This window comes from Phymastichus coffea, unplaced genomic scaffold, assembly GCF_024137745.1.
Source record: "Phymastichus coffea isolate CEN01 unplaced genomic scaffold, Cenicafe_Pcof_1.1 PCOF00025, whole genome shotgun sequence".
In the NCBI taxonomy this organism is placed as follows: Eukaryota; Metazoa; Arthropoda; class Insecta; order Hymenoptera; family Eulophidae; genus Phymastichus; species Phymastichus coffea.
In genome coordinates this window covers 3,050,786-3,070,147 of record NW_026706836.1, presented here as the reverse complement: position 1 = coordinate 3,070,147, position 19,362 = coordinate 3,050,786, and the positions used below count along the sequence as shown (strand labels likewise).

The following is a 19,362-nucleotide window of genomic DNA, read 5'->3' as shown; positions in this document are numbered from 1 at the left end:
GTTGTGTCTGTTTCTCCGTCAGACTGTCTCACGCGTATATAATCTATTTTCTCTTGATTTGAGATAATTTTATCTTGATTTGAGATGATTTAATTTACACCTTTGGAATTAGAATCTATCTAAACTAAATCAGACCTTTCAATAATATATATTAATGAGTATTAATGAGCTAATATATATTAATGAATTCAATAATATATATTAATAATATATAAAAATAATAAAAACGATATTGTATTTTATTAGTATAAGTAAAGTATAAAACAAATATAATAAGAGATGCTAGCTAGCTATTAGTTATTAGCTATATATATATATATGGGTAATTCTTGGCTATTTCGATTGACTTGTAACCCTTAGGTTACGGATTTTTTTTTCATTTGGCACAATTGTTGTACACATAAAACTGAGATTTTTCCCAAATTTTGGAGACGATACATTAATTATATCAAAAGTTATTAACAATTAAAGAAAAATGATAAAAAATTTTCAAACGGCTATATTTTAAAAACTAATAAAGATACCGAATCGGATTTTTCCCAAATTACTTATAATACCTTGAACTTTCGAAATAATTACAACAATAAACAATAAAAAATTTTTTTCGAAAGTTATTAACTTTTTGTTTAAACAATTGCTAATATCTCAAAAAGTATATTTTTTTTTTGAAAAATTCTTGCTCCTACGTATTCCTGAGGATTTTTGCTATCGAAATCAATCATAAAATTCAAGGGCCCGACATATCGGAAAGCGTAGCCCTAATCAAAGGAAGACGCCTCGGCGTAAGGCTGCGGTAGCGCTCCAGCGGACTCACGGTCGAAAGGTACTTTAGCTTTAATCTAAAAAACTAATAAAGATACCGAATCGGATTTTTCCCAAATTACTTATAATACCTTGAACTTTCGAAATAATTACAACAATAAACAATAAAAAATTTTTTTCGAAAGTTATTAACTTTTTGTTTAAACAATTGCTAATATCTCAAAAAGTATATTTTTTTTTGAAATTTCTTGCTCCTACGTATTCCTGAGGATTTTTGCTATCGAAATCAATCATAAAATTCAAGGGCCCGACATATCGGAAAGCGTAGCCCTAATCAAAAGAAGATGCCTCGGTGTCAGGTCGCTTTCGACCGTGAGTCCACTGGAGCGCTACCGCAGCCTTACGCCGAGGCGTCTTCTTGAATTTTATGAATGATTTCGATCCTCAGGAATACGTAGGAGCAAGAATTTTTCAAAAAAAAAATATACTTTTTGAGATATTCGCAATTGTTTAAACAAAAAGTTAATAACTTTCGAAAAAAATTTTTTATTGTTTATTGTTGTAATTATTTCGAAATTTTAAGGCATTATAAGTATTTTGAAAAAAATCCGACTTCGATATCTTTATTAGTTTTTAAAATATAGCCGTTTGAAAATTTTTTATCATTTTTCTTTAATTGTTAATAACTTTTGATATAATTAATGTATCGTCTCCAAAATGTGGGAAAAATCTCAGTTTTATGTGTACAACAATTGTGCTAAATGAAAAAAAAATCCGTAACCTAAGGGTTACAAGTCAATCGAAATAGCCAAGAATTACCCATATATACCTATAGCTACAGTATACTAGTAAGTATGCTGCTGTGCCCTCAGTTTTTTATCAAGAACGCGACAGTCGACAGTTGGCTCACGTGTTTTTTTACAGGTTACCGGCTTTTAAGCTTTAGGCTGAGTTGTCTGTCTGAAATTATTACTACTTTTGTGTTAATGTGAGTGATATTTTATTTATTTAATAATTATTTTAATCAGTAGATGTGCCCTCAGTTTTTTATCAAGAACGCGACAGTCGACAGTTGGCTCATGTGTTTTTTTTTTTACAGGTTACCGACTTTTAAGCTTTAGGCTAAGTTGTCTGAAATTCTTACTACTTTTGTGTTAATGTGAGTGATATTTTATTTCTTTAATAATTATTTTAAGCAGTAGATGGAAAAATATAGTTTTGCATTGCATTTTAATAACTGATAACCCCAAAAACGAACACGATGGTGGTCCGTGATGTTACTGTTGTAAACCACTAAACGAATTACATTCGCAGTGCATTTTTTATGAGACGTGATGACTTTATGAATAGAAAAAAATTAGATTTCTGTTTGCTTGAGTGAATTGTGAAAAATGTGTGAATTTTAATAATTTTGTTTACTTATAGATTTTATCTGATCATCCATCATGCCTATAAACTCATTGGGAGATATGGTGGAGTATACTTCTAATGAGGATATACAATATCTCATGGAAGAGGAAGGCACTGACTACTCAGTGTAAGTGTTATTATATTTTTTATTGATGCTTTAGCTTTATGATATTTATAGAATTGTTAAATTAAAAAAATCTGTTTTCGTACATTTTTTGTAATAAAAAGAGAATCAGCGTCAAGCCTAACTGTGATAGTTTTGATAAATTGAATGCTGTTTTCAAATATAAAATAATAAGTAATATTTTTTTTCATGTAAATAATGTGTTCATGTAAACTTTTTATTGTTGACTATTCATGAATATTGTTATTGTTATTTAAACTATTATCATAATAGAAGACAATATAGGTATAGCTAGTTCTAATTCATATGTACTATGATAGCTAATCTAATGAGTATAGGTATCGCTACTTCAATTTTAATTTTTTTCATTCATATATATATATATATATATATTATGCTATACAATTGTCTTCATATTAGTCTATATATAATATTCCAATGACTCTATATTTATGTTTCAGTGAATTTGTTGGATACTTAGAAGAAGTCCTTGGGTACTCTAAGTCAGCCGATGGTAAACCTCTCTTCAAAGCCACGATCACCAATGGTTTTAAAAGAATTTGTCTATTAATTTGGGACACGGATACTGTGCAACATTTAGTTAAAAATTTCATAGCAGGAGCAGTACGTTTCTTTTTATTTTTCCTTACAATGTGTATTTTTTTATTAATAAACAATTGTTTTCAGATTGTACATCTTGATGGTTGTCAGGGTCGTATTGTCCAGCCACGAAAAATTCATGACACTCAGAAGCTGTTGAACTATGAAATAACAATTCACCCAACTTCCAAAGTACTTTTTAAGGGTTTCCATGTGCGAGTAGCAGTGCAGAATACGCCAAATGTATCTGCTATAGAACTTGCAGATGTTGCTAAAGCTACAGGAGAAATAAGTATGCTTTTTTATTTCCTTTCTTTTAATTACTCCGTCTCCTCTCTATTTCTCTCTCTCTCTCATATCTCTCTCTCCTCTCTTTCTTTGTCTCCTTCACTGTTTCTTTATAATTTTATATATATATATATATATTTTCTAATTGGTTTTCAGAGGTAAAGGCTTACCTTAAGACTGTAGTTGCAAGAGCTTACAATAAAGATGGTGAGATGCACTTTGGACAAGGATCTCTGACGGACAAAGTACACAAGCTAAATGTCAACAATTTTAAGCCAGAGGATGTTCCCAAAACCATGGTGAAAGGAGTTTGTGTTTTGGTAAAAGGTGTTGTGAGCCGTGAAGGTACTTATATATTTCTATGTATATATGCAATCAGTCAACTATATTTTTTCTATTTTAAATTTTAATTCTATATGTATTAAATATTTTCTAGGAAAACTTCGTATAATTTGCAGAAGCATGGCTGACATACAAGTACTTCCAGAAGAATCAACGATAACTGAAAAAGAGGTTACATCTGCCAATAAACCATTAAAACGATGGAACCCAGAGCATAGTCGTGAAGATAACGTAAAGAAGGCTAAAAAAATTCAAGATGAACCCAAGGTCACTGAAAATGATCAGAATTCTAGTTCACCTATGAATATCTCGGAGTAATTTTTTGTACACTGTCTTTTCTAAAAATTATTTATTATTTTAATCCTTACGACTCAATTCAAATTAAAACTGTAATTATTGACATATTCGTTTGTGATACACGAAACTTTTGTGATATAGTGGGTTGTGATGTTCGTATCACTTATAAATAAAAATAATTCGAACTCTCGTAATTTAGCTAATGAGTAAGAATTTGTTTCCGATGATTTTACTCTAAAAGCTAAGTGAAACAAATACAATAATTAAGTAAATCAAATATATATAAGTAATTATAAAATATCGAGGAAAGTCAGACAATGCCCTAGTTTCTTATGGTGCGAGTTGTCCCATAAGCAGAGCTAAAGTCTTTCTTGGATAGGATATAATTCGGCCCAAGTTTCTTATAGCGCGAAATGTTCTATAAGTCGAGCTCAAATTATAAGGAAAGGTTAGTCTTGCTTGGTAAATCACAATGAGAGAAAGAACTTAGGTGTTGATCCAAGTTTATTCAAACTCATGCGCTCACTTTGCAAGGCTAGAAGTGAATGAATCTAGCCTGTGCAAAGGTGGGCCTATTTATACACAGATTTTCCCGCTTATTATTGCAGGAGAGATTTCATCGAAAATTCGAGAGACATTCGCGAATTTTGAGAAATGATTTTTCTTCATTTACAAGTAAATAACCATTAATATTAAGTTTTTTACATATGTAAATTTTACAGAACTAGTTATTTGTTGATTTTATACAATATATAATTATCGCCAATAGTGTCGTCAAAAGTTATTAACTAATAAAGTTAATTAACGTGATATTACATTATTTACAATAGAAAATTATTAAAATTTCATATAACTTTATAGTTAATTAATTTTGGAAGTATTTTCCAAAATTAATTATTTTAATTAATTAATAACATTTGAATTATGACTAATTTTTCATATTTGTAACGGTTTTCTTTTAATCTTAATATGCGATTATTAGGTTAATTATCTAAGATTTCTAAATCATAAAATTGTAATTATTAAGTATTAACTTAATATTTTCGTTCTATATATCGCTTATTGTTTAAATAAATTATTAGTTGTTTATTTATTAATAACAGTTGTTATTTAGCTGTTATTAATGAAACCAATTCTTACTCATGTTCTATGCTTATTCATTTTACATATAAATTATTTATATTTTTCTAATATTTCATATGTTAATAAATAAATTAACTTTACATATCGATATTCGTTATAAATTTATGATTGAATAAGATATTGTGAATCTGTATGTTAAAATCTATATAATTGATACTTTGTTATATTCAAATTATCTATAATTAACATATTTTTCACAATATTATGATTCATTATATCTATGTCTATTATTTGTGACGTCACGCTATTTGTTTTGACTCGACTCTTATTTGTATACAGTCGCGTAAACAGTGAGGTAGCGCCGCTTAATGTATTGTTTTGACTAAACAGATTAATACGTTAGACTAGTTGCAGTGATTTAATAACAGCTCATAAATAGGACCGTTACAGGGTAAGGTTCACTCGTTTTAATGTTCAGTAGATATGTATGTAACAGAATGTCATTTTGCTGTTTTGATTCCCATTATAAGTAAGCATTTTTCCAAAGTTTAGCATAAAACATTCATTTAAAATCATTCGAGCATGAATAACAAATATTAATTATAAGGTAATTAAATAATGTATTTATTTATTTAAAAATAAAAATTGTATTAAATGCTGTGTTTCTTTGATTTTTTATTTTTCTTAAGGCAATTCCATTTTATGATCATCATTCATGGGATATTTTTCATTTTTTTTATTATTTTTGATCATATTACTTAATATTTTTTTATTAAAAAAATCAGAAAATCTTAATAGTAAAAAAAAGTATAAGGTAAAACCAACATTTTATTCAGGGAGTCAATAAAAATATCGTCAATAGAAATTTCTGATGAATATAACCTATTAGTATCTGTAGTGTATGCTACGCTACTAGTACAGTAGTGCTGTCTGTAGTTAGTGTCATTGTTCTGAAGTGATTTGTATTCCTTCTCATATCATCTTACAAAATAGTATTAGAGAAAGCTAGTTTGATTATTGGTATATAGTTAACTGAGTTCTTTAAGTTCCTCCGAAAACAAAACAAAAAAAAACTCAATTTATAAACGTTCATACTTTTCTAACCTCTAATATCCGTTCTGTAAGTTTTCTTTGATCCGTTTTTATATGTAAATTTAAATAATACAAATTCCAAATGAAGAATAAAAATTTTTTAGTCACCCTTATTCATCGTAAAAGTGATCAGATTTATCAATAACAAATAAAAGCTCAAGATTTTGATCATAACAAATGGAAACTCAAGAGTAATATTATTCTGGTGTGTATGTATATACATGTTTCTAATTGAAATATTTATTTTCTTTATCTGACTAAGTTCTCACATGGAAATTTTATTTCGGAAAATGTTTCTTATTTTTTCAGATTATTGATAAGATTTACTCAAGCTTATATTTTATTTCACAGATGCATTGGATTCAATTGATTGAGTTGCCCACTAAGTGCATTAGTTTTAAAGGCGTTGAAAAGTATTTTGTATTCTCAAGAGTCTCATTACAAAAATTTAGGTGAGCATACGTTTAGTAATTTTATCATTGCACACAGAGGGGAAAATTTCAAGTTCAAAGTTATTTTGTTCAATTCAAGAAAATTTTGTTCAAGAGTTATTATCTTATCCATGTGGATGATGAATTTGCATTGTTTTGTTGTTAGAACTTTTTGTTTTGCTTCTATTGTTTTATTGGAACTACTTACAATGATAACACAGGCCGACAAAAAATTTTACCAAGAACCCGAGTATAGTTTTCCGAAGGTTTTTTGCGCGCTGAATCCGAATCCGAGGTCAGAATTACTCTGGTGGCTCCGGTTTTCGAGATATCCTAACCTTAAAATGCAAAAAACGCGATTTTTGCCTATATTTGAGGTTATGTAGCAAAGAAAAGAAATTTTTTTTCAAAAAACTGTATATATCAAATTAAAGTATGAGTTTTCTTCTTTCAAATGCCGTTGAGTATGCTCGGATATCTTTTTTTTTCACGAAGTTACACAAATTTGAAAATTTCAAATTTTATGAATTTAAAAAGCACCACACCATTCAGCCCAAGCTATCTAACAAGTAACCATATTAAAGAGCCACTCACCAATTTAAACCAAACTTGGAAATATGACAAAACACTAAAAAAGATGGCAGATTCAAGATGGTGGATGAAAATCATAGAATTAGCATATTTTTGGTTGGAAATTAGTACTCGGGGGTTTTCGAGGTCGCTGAGTTCGAATATACTACCAAAATTTCGTTTTTTCAAATCCAAGATGGCGAACGCCAGATAGCGAATTCAAAATGGTGGAGGATATTTTTTTGAAATCAATATTTCGCTCGAAAAATAGTAACTTGAAGGGTTTCCAAAACCCCCGAGAATGAGTTTTTTTTACCGAAAAGCAGTTGATTAATCTTGCTTTATCCAGGGTCATGTGGGTGTGCCTGCTTAGGAGTTGGTAGGGGTGGTTTTAAAGGGTTCAGTAGGTATTTGGGGATGAGGCTTATCTAGGTCGAGATTAGTACGCATACCTGTGATTGGAAAATGAGTTTTTTTTATCGAAAAGCAGTTAATTAAACTTGCTCTACCCAGGGTTATATGGGTGAGCCTGTTTAGGGGTTGGCAGGGGTGGTTTCTACCCGTAAGAGAGCATTTTGTCAATAGAAGCACGATGCTCACAATATTTTTTAGTGTTTTGTCATATTTCCAAGTTTGGTTTAAATTGGTGAGTGGCTCTTTAATATGGTTACTTGTTAGATAGCTTAGGCTGAATGGTGTGGTGCTTTTTAAATTCATAAAATTTGAAATTTTCAAATTTGTGTAACTTCGTGAAAAAAAAAGATATCCGAGCATACTCAACGGCGTTTGAAAGAAGAAAACTCATACTTTAATTTGATGTATACAGTTTTATGAAAAAAAATTTCTTTTCTTTGCTACATAACCTCAAATATAGGCAAAAATCGCGTTTTTTGCACTTTAAGGTTAGGATATCTCGAAAACCGGAGCCACCAGAGTAATTCTGACCTCGGATTCGGATTCAGCGCGCAAAAAACCTTCGGAAAACTATACTCGGGTTCTTGGTAAAATATTTTTGTCAAATTCTGTCGGCCTGTGTAATCGAACAGTTAAAATCTTTCAGATTATTTCAAGAACTTACCGTCTTTTGAATCTTTGGAATATGAAAAATAGTTTTATTTTATACTTTTAACATTTTAACTCATGCATTTAATTTTTGTTTGTATGTAATAGCCAGTCCATAACTGCACAAATAATCAATAGTTGATTTTACACATTATAAGTATCGCCCCTTTACAGTAAATGTAATTAAGCATATAAAATAAAGCATTATTTGTTTGTAAATTAATACAAAGTTCAAGCATACACAGTATAAAATATCATTTGGATTCAAAATTTTCTGAAAATGTGAATATCTATAAAAGTAAAAAGTTAGACACATTCCAATTTTTGCAATCATTGTATCAGCAAATTATCAGTTTTAATTTTATATTTCTTCATTTTCAAGTCGTGTACTTTTATAATTTCCATTTATAGTTGCATTTATTTATTAGTTTTCAACGTACATTCTCTCCATTAATTATTAACTGCCCAGATTATTATATTTGTAATTTTTATTTCTTGATTGAGTTTCTGTAAAACTTCTGAAAGCAATCTTCATTAGAGAATTAACTGTCTTTCAAATTTCATTCAATTCATTGCACCAAATGCATTAGTTTATTAACAAACATTTATTACAGTAAGGCAATTTCAGCTACTTATGTTAAGTAATTTGAAATGTTTATTTTATTTGTATATGTGCAAAATAATTATGAGTGATAAAATTTCATTTAATGTCATTGGTTTTCACACTGATATTAAAATGTATACGTATTAAAAATAAATTTTTGTAACTTTTAAAACCAGCAAGTAATAAGACTTTTTTTTCAGGTTTTCTCTCCGAGGCTAAGTTTCATAAGATTTATTGATTCACTACCTTCGATTTATTTTTTTATATATACATAATAAATATTTTCTGTATATATGCAAACTTTTAGATATCTTTTAAAAATACACTAGCTATATACAGCAAACATATATTACATTGTGCCTTTATTTTGTACCACTACTGCACCTATACTGTACTTTATTGTTATTTATCCAGATTTATTGTACCATTACTGTACCTTTACTGCACCTTATTGTGATATATTCGTACTTTTTTTATTATATTATTAGTAAAAAAACTTTACTATATGCAATAAATTTGCATTTGTACCATCATTGATTCTTTACTGAGTCTATACTGTACTGACAAACAATACTTGATCTGCAAAAGTACTTTCAGAACGTAATACTCTAAAGTGATTATTATATTATTATTAATATACTGTGATATACTGTGATATATATATTGAAAGAAATTGTTACGAGAAATTTTACAATATATTTTTGTATCAATCTTCCATCTACTAGTAAAAAGTTTTGTTTTATTGATTGCATCGTATCAAACCTCATTTTAATACCTTAATGGCAAAATTTATAGTTGAATCATTGAAATTTCACTGTTGGTTCTTATATTTTCATTTTTCTGTAAATATATCTTTGGTTTTTACTTACAAAATATTATGGCTGATCGAAATAAAAATGATTCTTTTCGATATAAGTTAAGTACTTTGGATAAACAAATAATTTTAGATGGATCAAATTTGAAAGATATTCATATCAATTTATTTCATAGTATTTTTGTAATGCGGTACATTACAAGGCCTCCTGAGTGCTGCATTATTTGCAGCACTTCAGAAAAGGCCATCCCCGTCCCTTGCCGCCCCGTAACCGGTTGTTTAAAATAAAGCTAAACACGCCCTACACCGAACAATTATTATTTTCCATGTCCGAACGACCACGCGGGAGATATGGACGAAGCAAACTGTCTAACGCGATCCGACGGACGCTCAAAGAGCAGACAAAAAAAAAAGGAGCGCACCACAGAAAAAGAGAGCGCACGCACACACTCACTCACAGACACTCCCGACCACGTGTTGCCGGCCGGCAAAAGAAAAATGCAAAACCTGACTGGGAAATGCAACGGAGATGCATGTTGATGACACATGCAGATCCGTTACACTCCCAGACACTAACACGAACACTCACGAGGCACTGACACTCCTGGGGCGAGCAGAAAATCGCCGATGAAGTGGCAGCCGGCAATCAGCTGTGTCGGGCTGCCGAACACCATCGGCGATATCCTGAGCGCCACACACACGAAAATCAGCGACCACAGACACAAACACCCGGAACAACACCACAGAACCGACACGGGAGCGCCCCAGGAGGCGCTCCAACAACCGGCGCAAGAACACGAGGCGTACGCGCGAAAAACTGAGCGGCCATCTTGAAGCGCCGATATAGACTGAGAGCGAGCGAGCGAGACAGACTGAGACAGAGCGAGCGAGACAGAGCGAGCGAAATAGACGAAACAAGAGCGAGCGAGACAGACAATATAAAATAATAGAATAATATGTAAATGCGAAGATGAGGGCGCTACAAATGAAACGGCGTATATTATATACGTATTTCTGAGATTAAAATTAAATCATAAATTGAAAAAGAATGAACACGAAATAAATATCGAATTGTAAAATTCGCACGCGACCGACACCCCTATTATGATGGCGAGCGACAACTACCCCCTTTAGGTTTAAATGATAATTTAACTAACTGAATTCGAACATCTGACAAAATTCGCTAGTGACGTCACGACCAATAGGCAAATTAGAATAAAATTTGATTTCCGTCCGCATAGACGAATAGATAAGAGTAGGGGTAGATCTTTTCCGACAATTAATGATAGATACCTTAGTGGGGGGTGAGAGAGAGTAAATAACGGCGAAAGTAGGAGAGTTAAGGAGGGCGTTGTATTATTCTAATTTACATACGGACCAATGATAAAAATTCGGAGGGCGCTACCGATATCCGAATTAGCATACCGACCAATAATAACATTTCTTCTCGGAAAGAGGAGAAGATAAACGATCTTTGACCGCGAGAAGCCGATTCTCGTCCATTTTGCCATTGGACATCTGGAGAGAAAGAGCTTCTGTCAGCTAATTTTTTCGCCGTCGAACCTTTAGCGCTAGATGCCTCTTACACACTCTGTTGCCAATTTTGTTTGCCAGTATCGCAAGGAAAATTTGTAAGTAGGCAAAATGCCGCTCATTTTTAATTAATCGCGGAGTGCGGGTTAAGTTATTTAATTTATTTAGTTCGGTGCTGTAGGTCGTCGCGACGCGTGGATCCGTCGACGCCGGTGCCTACCGGATCGTGCTGACCTGTCCGCCATTCCGCGAATATAGATTGAGTGTTCGGTTACGAGAGAAAATCGCGACTTAGTATTCGCGCTGACCTTTTGTCGACGTTATTAAGTGTTCGTTTTGTGAAAGAAAGTCGCTACTTGGTATTCGCGCTGACCTTTCGTCACGTTTATTAAGTTCGTCTTACAAAAGAAAATTGCAATTTAGTATTCGCGCTGACCTTTCGTTAGTTACTTAGTACAAACGTAGGTTCCGTTGAAGTAAATTGTTTTGACTAATTAGTTGTGCTGACCTTTCCGCCATTTCGCAAACCGAATTTGAGCGTTAGGTCTTATAAAAGAAAATTGCGATTTGTTACTCGCGCTGACCTTTCCGCCATTTTAGGAACCGTTTAAATTGTATCTTAGGGATTAATGAAAATTCAGAATTCTACCGACCACATTTATTCCGACCTCGTATGTGAGAAACTTTTAATGCATCAATAAAACAATTAATTGTCTTTATATACATATATATATCTTACTTGATAACCTACCCCTGTTGCATGTTAGTGATTTTCAGCCGCGGTCGGTTACATACGGGTTTATTAATTCGCTATATTTTCGGATTATTCGTTAGGTAAAATACGCGCGATTTCGAACGTCCTCACGACCTGACTTAAGGAGTCATCACCTGAGCTGCCGGCATACACTAATCAAGGAGGAAATTAGCATCGAAAGTTGGACACCAAAGGCCTGAACCTCGGATACAACGCGTATCCCCCCCATCTGCTTACTCTGCGCAGTCGCCGTTAGGCAGACCGGGATACGCGACAACCCGACTGTCCTTACCCCCGACGATCGCCGTAATCAGCCGATGGTCTGGCGCCCTAAATAATCGGGGGTAGAGCCAAACAGGCCTTGTGGCGGAAGAACTCGGAGCGCGGTCAAACCCCCCGAAATTTCCTGCCACATTTTACATTCCTGCTCTCTAAAAATACCTCCTATTTTTAAATCAAGAAGTATTATATCACTACAACAGATTATGCAATGTCCAGGACGACAGTGGCTTGAACCTGTTTCTCGCGTAGTAGTGCATTTACAAATCCTTCATAACTGCGATAATGTTTGCCATAACAGTTTAAAGGGTAGTTGGGTTTGTATTTATTACGATTCTAACTTCATCCACATTTATGATTCGTCAAATAATAATAAACTGCTTATGTGCAGTGAACAATTTTTAAACCAATTATTTCCATACTTTATTATAAATGGAAAATGTGATAGAAAACGAATTATTTTCGAAAAAGTGAAATCTCAAATTCATGATAATGATTCAGGCATTTTAGCCATAGCTTTCGCCACATCAATATTCTTAAAACAAAGCCCTTTCAAATTCACAAACGATTATGCTAAAATAAGATATCACATCTGGAGTATGTTGAATAATTATAACCTGATTCCTATCCCTTCTGCAGAAGTATTAGTTAATTTAACAATTGACGAAAATAATGCGAATGAAAATTATTCAATACATTCTCATAATAATAATATGTGTAATAAACATACATTCACTCATTTACGATACAAGTTGAGTATTTCTGATAAAAATGTAATATTGAACGGGTCAAAATTGAATGACAATCACGTTGACCAATTTCATTATATCTTGCATACTTATTCGCATAAAACTTTTTCAATCGTTCAACCTCGGAGTACTTTGTATTTACAAAAAATCATGCGAAATCCAGAAAAACAGTGGTTTCAACCTGTTCCTCATGATTTAATACACATTACACTATTGCACAGTTGCGATGATTTTTGTAAAAAATGCGAAGGGGGTCATTGGATTTGCTGTTTTTACGATACTAAGGCAATTCGAATTTATGACTCGCTTAATCGTAATAGACTGCATGCTTGTCATGAAGAATTTTTAAATCAACTGTTTCCATATTTATGTACAAATAGACAGTTACACAGAATTTTTGAAAAAGTGCAATACCAAAACAATGACAAAGATTGTGGTGTTTTAGCAATTGCGTTTGCTACCTCTTTACTTTTAAAAACAAATCCTGCAACTATTAATTATGATTATGAAAAAATGAGATATCATCTTGTGAATATGTTAGAAAACAATTTATTGACGCAATTTCCAATATTAACAAGAAATGATGTGGTGTTAAACGCTAATTATAAAAATACATTAAGTTTAAAAAATGATTTGCCACGTACTGTTTTTGATAACAATTTAAAAAACTGTGAAAAAGTAAATGAAGTTTCTGAGAACTCCACGTTGAATAACCTTTTTGATCATACTGCCAATTCTACTGACTTATTAAAGATCAAGAAACAATCAACAACTCTCAATATGCAGTGTAAAGATTCCGCAATTATTAATAAGAATGTTAAACAGGTCAATCAAAACATTTGGAAGATTATAGGTATTGCAAACGCTGATGGAGTTTCTTGTTATGCAAGCTCAAGTCTGCAGAGTTTATTTCATTGCTCTTCCATTAGATTAAGATTTATTAATGGTACAGAGGACAATGCCCTACAACAAGCTTTCGATGCATATGCTTCTGGTGGTATCGCGCAAATTGAAAAAGTAAGAGCATTTGTTGGTAGTGATTTTATGTTAAAAGTACAAAATGATGCTGCTGATTTCATAAGAGAAATTTGTCTGAAGTCCGATAATAATGTAAATGCCAGTGTCAGTTTTGATATAATTACCGGTGTGAATATTGTAATATTTCAAGCAAAACGGTCACTAAAAACAATTCTGTATTAACATTACCACTGCCAGAATACGTAAAATCTGCCAATTTGCAAGAAATTATCGAAAATGGTGTGGAAAGATGGGATGAAGTCGATGTAGTTTGTAAGACATGCGAGCGCAACATGAAGAAGAAAGATTTTATTGAAACTAAAAATGAAATCTTAATACTGCAATTGTTAATATACAAAATCAATAAAGGCAACCGCCGAAAAATAACAGATTTTCATTTGAAAACCTTTGAAAATCAAACTATTACGATTTCTGAAAAAATGTTTAAAGTAAATAGTGTAATTATTCATCATGGCGTAAATATTGAAAGTGGTCATTACACGAGTATCCTTCACGAATTGAACCATTGGAAAGTTGCTGACGATTCAAATGTTAGGACGTTTCATAGTTTTCCACCGCAGGGTAGAACAAGTAATGCATATATTATTTTTCTTGAAAATATTACTTCTCAGAATATTAGTGGTGCTTATCAAATCAAAACAAAAATTGATTCCAATAGTATTATTAACGATAATTTATCATGCAATATTAATCAATGTCCGTCCAAATAAGGCCTTTTAAAAAACAAAAGAAAATTTGATGAATCAATTGGTAGCCAAGTGTCTAATGATGGGTTAGAAACTGGAGACATATCATTTGGTCTTTCGAAAAAGAAGAAATTTAATTATTCTCTCACGGAACCTAGTAAGAATAAGAATTCTAGGCAACCGCTTGAATTAAATTTGAATAGATCTTGGAAAGCTATTGGTATTAAAGACCAAATGAAAGACGATATTTTTGGGTTGCATTGTGATGATGTTGATCAACAAAACTGTTCCTTGAATATTCCTGTAGCTAATAGTGCTCCAGCTGCGTTGTTCCAATCCAATTCGATTGTTGATGATTTTGAGAATGAATTTCTTAGTAAGTTGAATTCTCAAACTAATTGCATAAATCAACTATCTGATTCTGATTCTTATATTGATAGTGTAAACAGAAATACTAACACTTTTTCCTCTTTCGGTGCAAGAAGTGATATTGAACACGATTTCCTTACAATTCCAACCATTAATTCCATAGAAAAATCGGCAATAAATTCTGCCAGGCGTAGTAGAAAGTATTATCTATCTCATAGACAAAAAATTGCAGAAAGACGAAAAATTTTAAGAAGATTAAAATTAAAAAAAGGAGTAAGAACATCAGAAAAAAAGAAAACTACTAATAAGATTTATTATGAAAAAAGGAAGGATAAAATTCGATCCATGAGGGCTGTGCAATATAAGCAAATGGCGAATGATATAAGAATGAAGAAAAGAATATATTATATTATGAATAGAGATACTATTCTAAAAAAAATGTCTAATAAAAACAAAATATCCAGTCTTCCAACTTCTCAAAGGAAAATAAAATATAAAAAAATCACTATAAACAAAAACACTCGAAATCTTTTGAAATCAAAAGAATATTACGTCAAATATGTTGCAAATAAAATAGATGGCCAGTCACTAGCATCAGTGATGAAAGCTGAACAAATAGTTACTGATGTTATTTACTAAGGGATAAGGAAACTAATTCAGTAAAAAAATTAATCAAAACATGTCAAAATAAAGTTGAAGTTTCTTTATCTCGTTTGGGTAAAAATAAAATCAGTGAAGGCAAGGTATTTGCTGCAGCAGCCTTATGTGGATTAGCAAAACATAGTTCTAAAACGGAATCTTATTTTGCAGAAACATCATATAATTTTGTAGAGGCATTAAAAAATTTACAAAAAATTGTGATTAACAGTAAAGGTCAATCAACTAATATTCTTCCATTAGAGTCATCAAACACGTGGTTATGCAGTGAACATTGTAAAACTCTCGACCCAGATATACTACAGGCATTAGCTGATTTATTTGAAAATATCAAAGATGTTTCCTATGTTGATGGTTTTAACTTTTATCGAGATATAGATGAATGTTCCTGTGTGACACGTAACCCCAATAAAATGGGACATCCAAAAATTTGCCATGATCAACCACTTTCATGTAAATCGCAATTATTGAAGTTAACTTACTTATCAGCGCATTATCCTTATCTGCGAACAATAAAGAGGATCATTTATCAAATAAAATCTTGCTATCAAACAATTTCTCAAATTGATAATGCCCTAAGTTCGTTCGATATTGATGAATTGAAAAAGATAGCTCATTCATTCAATGAGTTACGATCAAAGTTTGATTGTTCAAAAAACACGATATGTTTAGACGAAGTTGAAATTAAAAAAACATACGAAAAAGGTATTGTCGAGTTTTATAAAATTGATAGAGATCCCTTCCACTCCTTGTATTTCGTGTGAGAGACTCCTGTGTTTGAGACAATTGAATACTGTAAAAAAATGTACAGACAAAGGAAATGTTGTGTCGTTTCTGCTGGGCGTAAAAAACGAAGTTGTAAGCAAATTATTAGAGTTATATAATTTAGAAGAAATTGAAAATGCTTATATCTGCAATAATTGTGAGCAAAATTCCAAAAAAAATAGAACAGCTCCTAATTGCATTTTGAATAATATGTTCAATGATGAAGTACCCCAGGAAATAGCCATTCTCAACGATTATGAAAAACTATTAATACAACGAGCAAAAGCTTTCCAAACTGTTGTAAAGAAGGATACTGTTATGAAAAAACAAATACCACACTACGTCAAAATTGATAAAGTTGTTGGGGGAACATTTCACTTGCCGCTCCCAATTAACGAAACATTCAAAAGAATATGTCCTGACACTGATGCGTTGTTGAAGGATCAAGAGATACATATATTAGTAAGAGGTAATCCAACAAAAAATAAAGTTATATAGGAAACTTATGTTGATATTCGAAAAGTATGGAATGCTTTGAATTGGTTGAAAGTAAACAATCCTTTATACGAAAAAATTTGTCTTCCCAATGATCCAGCCAATTTGTTGCATAATCTTATAGAAAATGTCAATGAGAAAGAAGATATAAATGATAATCGGTATCAATGATGCTGAGGACGATAAAAATAATGATTATTTTATTAATGATGAAAATAATGATAATATTCATAAGGAGATGAACCCAGTTGATTTCTCACATAATGTACAAGTAAACGAAAACAATAATAAAGATATGATTGACGATACTTCCAAGAAACAACAGAATAGTGATTGTTTGATCAATAATCAAATGAATGACAAACAATCTGAACATATGAAACCACAAGCTTTGTTGACTCAAAAATACAAATCAGACACTTTTTACAATCAATATACGATATATCCTCTATATAATCAAACAAAAGATGTCCCTGACACAGTATTGTATCAAATGTTAAATGTTTACGCTGGTGCTATAGACAGCCGGGAAAAAGAATTAGATTTATTATGTTTTCCAGATTTGTATCCAACTGGACGGTATGGTCAGCATGAGAGTCGAAATCCTAATCTAAGAGAGTCTGATTTTATCAAAAGTAAATTAACTTCGAAGCACTCGCGATTTCGATTAAATAATCAGTACCTCTTCTTTTTACTGTTTAATCATAACTGTAGACAAATTAATGCAGGAATATTTCATAAATTGAATGTAGTAAATCCATATTTTAAATGGACAGCTGGAGATTTACTACAACATCTAAAAGAAGATACATTAGAATCCAATATTACTAGTATTTTTTCGCGTTTAAGAAATACCGAAGCGTATTGGAAACAGCCTCGAAATGAATTAAATTGCATGGTAAGAGAGTATGGACCGGCAACATTTTTCGTTACATTCAGTCCTTCTGAATGGATATGGTCAGATCTCAGAGAATACATATGCAAAGTAAACGACAACAAAATTCAAGGTGATACGAGTACTTTAATTGCTAAAGATCCAGTATCTTCTGCACGATTTATTGAAAACAAATTCCAGGCCTTGTTGAAATATATAAACTCCGATGTCAATCCGATGGGCAAGGTTGAACATTATTATTACGCAAGAGAGTATCAAGGTAGAGGTATGCCACATTTTCATTGCTTATTCTGGATTAAAGATGCACCGGTGTTTGGAAAATCCTCAAACGAAGAGGTGATGAATTTTATTATGAAATATATCACTTGTGCGATACCCGATAAACGTAAATCTCCTGAACTTTACAGACGTGTGATGGAGTATCAACAACATAAGCACAACAGTTACTGTATGAGAAAGAAAAAAACAAAAGCTGGTTTCATAACGGCATGTCGAATTTTTTGGATTCCCGCGTACTGTAACAAAAGATCTAATTTTTCGAAATGTAGATGTGGCAATAGCAAATAAAAAAAACCTTAGAAATAAAAGCAGATTCTATGATTTACCGAGAAAACCAGAGGAACAAAATGTTAATGATTATATGCCAAATTTATTAACATTATGGGAAGGAAACATGGATGCTCAGTATATTGGAGAATCATCTTATCTTTTAACAAAATATGTATGTTCTTATGGTACGAAAGGTGAAAAAAGCAAAATGGATTTTGATTTATCAGAACTAAAAAATAATAAGTCATTGTGTAGTCGCCTATGGTCTATTGGCATGCGTGATGTTTGTATGTATTGTTGCATGATGTGAAATCTAATGAAATGATGTGATCTGAAATGAAATATATATACGGCGAGTCGATTGATTATACAGTTAATATATATATATATATATATATATATCTTTTATCAATATTCAATATTTATCATTATTACCTTTTATGTCTTCTTTTATAAACGATCATACTAACTCTATATTAATTATAATCTTCAAATAAACGTCATAAGACTACTCGTCGGGCCCGTCGTTGGGGGCCTCGCCGTATATATACGAATGATTTCACATCATTCTCTAGTGTACCGGAGCTTGAGATATATGGTTGACAAAATCATAATTCGCACAAGATCTTTTGAGAGTCATTTTGTTGTTATATGCAAATATATTGTTTTTATCCTTTACAGACGCCATTTTTTATGCTTTCAGCGCCCTCACCAGTAATATTTCTTGCCAATATTACCACACGTACGTACACGCTAATATACTGTCTCGCATGTCACGTGATTGTCGTTTAGCCAATCACATCACGAATAAACTGGCTTCGCTCAACAGGCCATGACTTTTTATAGGAGGGATTACTCGCCTGATGTAGATAAATGATTTCACATCATTCTCTAGGTCACTGCATTTTTAGATTAATAATTATATTTTTGTTTTTTTATACGTTGATTATATTGTTCTTCTGAGTTCCATTCTTTTACTTGTTTCGGTATTTATTATTTCAGCATCTATTGTAGTTGTGCCAATGATCACTTCTTTTACTGTCAAAAAGGAAAACTGCAACGTTTGTAAGGAACTGTACAGATACTTAGGCAGAATGTCTCATTTTCTTTTCTG

The 19,362-nt window shown here is 31.8% G+C and overlaps 2 protein-coding genes across 4 annotated transcripts in view; both read left to right on the top strand.

The window, feature by feature from the left end:
• LOC131675541 (uncharacterized) overlaps window positions 1-19,362 on the top strand; it is a 459,806-nt gene that overhangs the window by 204,688 nt on the left and 235,756 nt on the right. The window lies entirely within an intron of this gene.
• Window positions 1,651-4,131, top strand: LOC131675542 (uncharacterized). Its single transcript, XM_058954558.1, has 7 exons — window positions 1,651-1,750; window positions 1,862-1,921; window positions 2,188-2,299; window positions 2,758-2,920; window positions 2,984-3,188; window positions 3,341-3,529; window positions 3,621-4,131. The coding sequence occupies exons 3-7, from the start codon at window positions 2,208-2,210 to the stop codon at window positions 3,842-3,844; spliced, it is 873 nt and encodes a 290-aa protein (XP_058810541.1). The 5' UTR covers window positions 1,651-1,750; window positions 1,862-1,921; window positions 2,188-2,207; the 3' UTR covers window positions 3,845-4,131.

What these genes read in the sequence shown, in the direction of transcription:
- LOC131675542 (XM_058954558.1), top strand. Translation starts at nt 2,208, where the DNA reads ATGCCTATAAACTCATTGGGAGATATGGTGGAGTATACTTCTAATGAG. An exon ending in GAAGGCACTGACTACTCAGT is followed by an intron (nt 2,300 to 2,757) that starts GTAAGTGTTATT and finishes TTTATGTTTCAG; the next exon opens with TGAATTTGTTGGATACTTAG. An exon ending in AAAATTTCATAGCAGGAGCA is followed by an intron (nt 2,921 to 2,983) that starts GTACGTTTCTTT and finishes AATTGTTTTCAG; the next exon opens with ATTGTACATCTTGATGGTTG.